Source organism: Pyrus communis, chromosome 16, assembly GCF_041283825.1.
Source record: "Pyrus communis isolate YQ-2024b chromosome 16, ASM4128382v1, whole genome shotgun sequence".
Lineage (NCBI taxonomy): Eukaryota > Viridiplantae > Streptophyta > Magnoliopsida > Rosales > Rosaceae > Pyrus > Pyrus communis.
In genome coordinates, this window is record NC_142580.1 from 28,383,959 (window position 1) to 28,390,000 (window position 6,042).

At 37.8% G+C, this 6,042-nt stretch overlaps 2 protein-coding genes across 3 annotated transcripts in view; both read left to right on the forward strand.

The window, feature by feature from the left end:
* The first annotated feature begins 603 nt into the window (after positions 1-603).
* LOC137732933 (extra-large guanine nucleotide-binding protein 3-like) overlaps positions 604-6,042 on the forward strand; it is a 12,201-nt gene continuing 6,762 nt past the window's right edge. Inside the window, exons 1-4 of one of the 2 annotated variants that reach the window (XM_088687287.1) lie at positions 604-1,908; positions 2,002-2,139; positions 3,036-3,140; positions 4,364-4,538. In XM_088687287.1, coding sequence (XP_088543413.1) covers positions 957-1,634 — 678 coding nt within the window. In that variant the 5' untranslated portion in view covers positions 604-956 and the 3' untranslated portion in view covers positions 1,635-1,908; positions 2,002-2,139; positions 3,036-3,140; positions 4,364-4,538. Of the gene's footprint in view, positions 1,909-2,001; positions 2,140-3,035; positions 4,539-6,042 lie in introns of both variants that reach the window. The other variant, XM_088687286.1, reaches the window with a different exon arrangement.
* The window catches only part of LOC148690246 (extra-large guanine nucleotide-binding protein 3-like), an 8,191-nt gene continuing 6,584 nt past the window's right edge, over positions 4,436-6,042 (forward strand). The window contains exon 1 of the mRNA XM_088687223.1: positions 4,436-4,538. Within this exon, the coding sequence (XP_088543349.1) occupies positions 4,436-4,538 (103 nt within the window). The remainder of the gene's footprint in view (positions 4,539-6,042) is intronic.

The following is a 6,042-nucleotide window of genomic DNA, read 5'->3' on the forward strand; positions in this document are numbered from 1 at the left end:
AGTTCCACATACTTATTCACGTCATTACTAAAATAACTAAGCTCCACGTACTTATCCATGTCAATAGCTAAGTTTCACATACTTGAGGAAGCTCCTTGATCGCTCCTAACACCATATATTTCTTATATGGTCTTTTATTTCCTAATCTCTCTCTAACTCACACACATATATATACACATACATACATACATATAAATATATACATATATATATATATATATATAATACAAACTAATGTACTCTGCATGGAAACTACATGCAACGTACAAGATAAAAAGATTTGGAGGAATTGAATGAATAACAATGAAAGGTTGAATGCTATTTATGGTAGACAAAGTCGGCTATAAGAAAAACTAATGGGCTGAGAAGAAACTTGAGAGCAAAACATGTGGTTGATGACTGATGGATACAAGGCCAAGTGGCAATCCATGAAAAGCTGAGTGACACCTCACATGATGAAGTGTCGTATATTTCATATGGGCACATAGGAAATTTATGCAGTTAAAAATTAATCCAACTGCTATAAACAGAAACTTACTTTAAAAATTTTATTAACTTCAGCTGTTGGATCAAATTTCAACAGCACATATTTTCTAAAGTAGTGGATTAGGTGTCCTGCATCAAATTTCCTACATCACCTAAATCTTTGATTAGTTGTTGGTTTTGAAGTATGAACGATTGCGACGGCCTGGAGACTTTTACTGGTTCTGAAGGTGTCCTACATCACCCAAATCTCATACAAGTTGGTACTTCAACTTAGTTTTGCTGATATTGTTAGCTGTGCATCTCTTATAGTTTGTAGCAATATGATGTTGTGTTAAATTCGGAGGAAATCGAAACTCTTTATTCGAAAAAAGAAATGTCTTAGAGTAGAGTTGTATGGTGTTCTTCATATCTAACAAGTTATAGTTAGAGTGTTGAGTGTAGTCGAGGATAAAGGAATCCGATACAAGTCAATGGAGCAAAAGGAGAGAGAAAGCTGGAAGGAATCGGTGAGAACGATGCTTCCACCGAGTGCTTCAATCCCTGAAGATGCTGCCAATCTTGATTACTCTTTAGCCATGGAGTATGAGGGCCCTCATGTCCCTTATGATGTACCTAGGGTCAAACCCCTTGATGTTAATTCACATGGAATCCCAACTGCAGATGCGCTATCTGAATCACAAAGATCGGTTACCAGTACCGATCCACCAGTTATTGAACCAATGCCTCTGCCAGTGTCTCGTATTGCTGGTGTCACAAGTTCCCCTACTCCTACTCAAAGTCCAAGGTTATCGGGAAGCTCAGAATCTGTAGTGTCTGTCTTGCAAAACCCAGATTATTCTTCAGCCTCACCTTCAGCCTCTCCAAGTACCCGTCTGAAACAGGTTGCCAATGAAGTAAAACAAGCTCCAGTTGTCACTTTTAATACTGTGGATAGGTCTCAGAGGAGAGAGGTTGATGCTGAGAAGCCGGCTTTCCAGCTTATGTTGGGGTTTCTAAGGAGAAAAGGAAGAATAAAAGTAGAGTTTGTTACCGTTGCCGAAAAGGAAAATGGGAAACTAAGGAGTCGTGTCTGGTTTGTGATGCTAAGTACTGCAGCAATTGTTTGCTTAGGGCTATGGGTTCCATGCCCGAAGGGCGTAAGTGTGTGACATGTATTGGTCAGCCGATTGATGAATCAAAGCAGTTAAAATTGGGTAAAGAGTCAAGGGTGTTGTCCAGATTGCTTAGCCCATTGGAAGTTAAGCAGATAATGAAAGCAGAAAAAAGAGTTCAGCCAATCAGCTTCGGCCAGAGTAGCTGATAGTGAATGGGTTCCCTCTAAAGTCAGAAAAGATGGCTGAATTACTTGGATGCCCCTTACTTCCCCGGAATTTGAAGCCTGGTAGATATTGGTATGATAAAGAATCTGGTCTGTTGGGAAAGGTGAGTTCATATTTGACATCGTTTTTTCCCATTTCTGCTAAAAGAAGGTACTGCCATGAATTCCATTGTATATCTCAACTTTTGATTTGACAGGAGGGAGAAAGACCAGATAGAATCATGAGTTCAAACCTAAATTTTTCCGAGAAACTCAGCCCAGATGCAAGCTATGGAAACACTGAGGTTTATATCAATGGCTGAGAAATTAGAAAACTTGAACTCAGGGTGCTAAAGGTATGTCTCGTGAATTTCCAATGAAAATATTATTTCGTTTTAAAGTCATAAGGTGTAACTTTTAAGCTTGTAGAAAGCAACTAGGTTTTAGATTGCCCTTTAGTCTGTGCTCTTACGAATCTGGTATTCCATTTCATATGAGTGTTCTTGTTCTTTTACGTAAGGATCATCACCATGCATATAAGAGCTGCATCACATGGTGAGATTACATTTATGAGATTAAAAACAATAGGAAGTAAAAGGTGACGCGAAGCTATAATCAGCAATGAGAGTAAGTGTTCAATGGAAGTTAAAAGGTTTCCTATACATAGGAACTTGATGTATATCAGTGAAATCAGGGACACAGTTCACATTACATGCATGCCACGCTGAAGCGCACTGTTGGTAGTGCGTAATGTATTATGAATACATTAAGTTCAAAACTTATTTATTATTATAACATGATAAGGGCCCCTAAATACTTTGTTTGTCTAGACCTGACATTTTGGACCCAACCCGTTAATATTAGTATTTTGGTGGATGTTTAACGGGTCGGGTCGCTAACGGGTGAACCCATTAAATAACGAGTCACTTTGGGTCAAACCGTTAGACCCGTTAGCACCCGTTAGTTGAGGATATTTTAGTAATTTCGGTCAAGTCTTAACAACAAAAAATAAACTCTATGCAAAAAAAAAAATAATAATAATAATAATTGTTAACGGGTGAAATGGGTCAGGTTTGGGTGATCCGTTAGCTTAACGGGTTGGGTTCAGATGATCGGTTAACTTAACGGGTCGGGTTCAACCCGACCCAAACCCAATAAATCCGATCCGTTTACAGGTCTATGTCTGTCTTTAATGCTTTTGCTGCAAATCGATGTAACGCCTTTACTCTAATATACATCTTTACACTGTTAGGTAGCAAATGTGCAATGTCCGTGTGACACCCATTTTTGGGTCCATGATGATGGACGCTCTTAGGAAAAAGGTCAGAATAATATCAGAGGAAATATTTGGGAGAAGGTATGTACTGGAAAACTCAGTTGGATTTTTCTGAGCCTATATTGATTATGGCTGTCTTTATGAAGCATATTTATTTGCTTTATGTTAGATAGGCAACTCCTCGGTTTGTCTGTTCCCTATTCTCTTTGCCTGTGCCTCAAGGTCAACCTAATGGACCAAAAGATGAGGTTAGCAATTATACCACTGTTCCAAATTATTTGGAGCAGAAAAAAGTTCAGAAGCTGATTCTTCTTGGACTTCAAGGGTCTGGGACCAGCATATCTTCAAACAGATGCAGCCCTTTATTTAAAATCTTTGTACTGTGATTTTCTATGAATTGCAGTTACTATGATTGATTGATAGAGTGGGAGCCCTGGAAGTAAAAGAAAAAAGAGAGCTTTGAGAATTTATTTGTTCTTACAAATAAATGTTTTCCCTTCACCGTTTCCTAGTCCTGTATAAGTTATTTGGAGGGCAGAACTTCCTGTCAGTCTAGAGAACAAATAAGTGCATATGTTGTTTTATCTAGTCATAACCATGTAATGAGCAGAGTTGTCAGAAACTAGACGAGAACAAGTCACCTTAAAGGTTCAAATGGAATGGAGAGTTCATTTAGCTGACCTGATTCCAGAGCTGAGCATCTTTGTTTTGTATGTGTATGTTATTTTGGTAAATAATGAGGTACGCAACTATCTAGGATTTGTGGAACAAAAGTTTGTTTGATTGCTTTTAATTGTTGATTAAATAAGGGATCACATTATCTGTTGGCAGAGATTGCGAATGTTATCATGTATCTTATTCACAAATGGGTCCAGATGCTTAAACTTTCATGAGGCACTTTTTTTAGTTGGTTTGTTGCTTTACTGCCTTTGATAGATTGTTCATATGGGTTTTGAGTATTATATTTAAGGTTTCATCCATCTTTCTGTTCATTTGAAATCTCATTTCCCGACCTTGGGACTGATTTACGAAATAGCTATTTGGATATAGTCAGAGGCTAGGGTCTAGGGATGTCTAGAACCTGCACCCCGTGTTACGGAAAGAGTAAATTTGTTCATTGATGTTTAGTCCATTAGGTTTGTAACTGAGGCAGCCAGCCTTGCATTTGCTCTACACATTTGTCTGTTTTTCATGAGTGCCATTTTCAATGGAATTTTGCTCTAAACTCTAAACTCTTATAGATCTTTTTAATACTAGTTTTTGTAGCTGGTGTTAATCAGTATTTTTCTGTGGTCACTCGGTAGGCCAAGTTCTTGTATGGAAACAAGTTTACTTCAGAAGAACTGCAAGATATAAAGCTGATGATCTAGAGTAACATGTACAAATATCTAAGCATTTTGCTTTATGGACGAGAGCGCTTTGAAGAAGAGGCCTTGTCTCGGATGGAAGGACGCTCTCATGATCAAAACGCTGAAGCAGGTACTTTTGCAAATACAGATACAATATTGAATTTTCAATTTTAACTCAAATTTCTACTGATTAATTGCTTCAATCATGTTGTTCTTTTTATTCCCCAGTTGTAGTTGAAAGTCACTCATGCTTTGTTCCCTTAATAGAAATTTCAAGTAGAAAGGTTATTAATTGTAATCTTTGCTGCACTGCAATATAGTGGAAACTAGTGTTGAGAATGAGTCCTAGATTGATGGGAAGAGGGACCTTGTATGAGCTTATAAGAGGTTGAGCTACTCCCTCTACTGCCAATTGCTTTTATGGTGGAACCACTTTTTTCATGGTATCAAAGCCAGGTTGTCCCACGTGTGAAGCCAAACGGCCACATGTGTTCCACGTCACCCCGTTGTGTTGTCCACTTATTAGGCTCAAAAATTCGCCATACGTGAGGGGGCATGTTGAGAATGAGTCCCACATTGATGCGAAAAGGGACCTTGCATGAACTTATAAGAGGTTGAGCTACTCCCTATATTGCCAATTGGTTTTATGGTAGAACTCCAACTTTTTTCAACTTGTATATGCATGAATCAATTGAGCATTTATCAGTAGTAATGGAGGAGGAACGGAAAATATCATATATGTTGTTGGACTTTAGTGTAGAAGGGAGTACTCTCAAACTTTTCTGATGAGTGTTCGTTGCTCTAGAACATTTCCGTCTATCACTATTCTTTCCAAAATCACTCACAGAATTTTTCTCCTTGCAATAAATTAAATAGTAAATTCTTGTGGTTGATTCTAGGATTGTGGAGTAAGGTTCATTTCGTTGTCCTTAGATATTCATTTATCTTTAATATTCTTCTTTCATCCAGAGGATCGATATGTTGGTGGAGATGACTGTAGAATCAGATTTAGCAACGATATCCGATGGGGAATCATATTTGAGTCTTTAATCCCTAATTTATAGTGGGTATGTTGAAAATCAATGTCAAAGTTAGGCAAGGAAAGTTAGACAATGTTAGGTATGGTTGAATAAAAAAAATTAGGTGCAATTAATGTGTTTTGTGTGGTAATAAATAATCTTAGTTTAATCATTTGGTTTGCTATAAATACCCAAGTCCTCAAGCATTGTAAATCATCCAAGGAAAAACAAAGCCTAGAGCTAAATAAGAAAAACTTTGCTAATTAGTTTGTTTTGTGAGCTTTCTTTAAGAGTGCTCTATTTTCTTCTTCTTGGGATCATTAGAGTTATCTTGAATACTCTTCTTATTCAACAATTGGTATCAGAGCCAAGTCGGTCAGGGATCGTTCTTGGTAGAGCATTGGTTGTAAAGTCTCTTGAAATTCCGAGTATGCTCTGTGGTTGCAGTTTTGACTGATCTTCCACATCAGAAAAGATTTCTTGAGATTATTGCTGGGGTTATCACAAACCTTGAGAGGGAGCTTCTTTGTGTCGAGAGTAGTGTATTACTTTGCACGGTAGTCACTCAAGCTTGTTCGGTGTAGTCAAAGTCTTGCCGATACGATGGGTGATCTT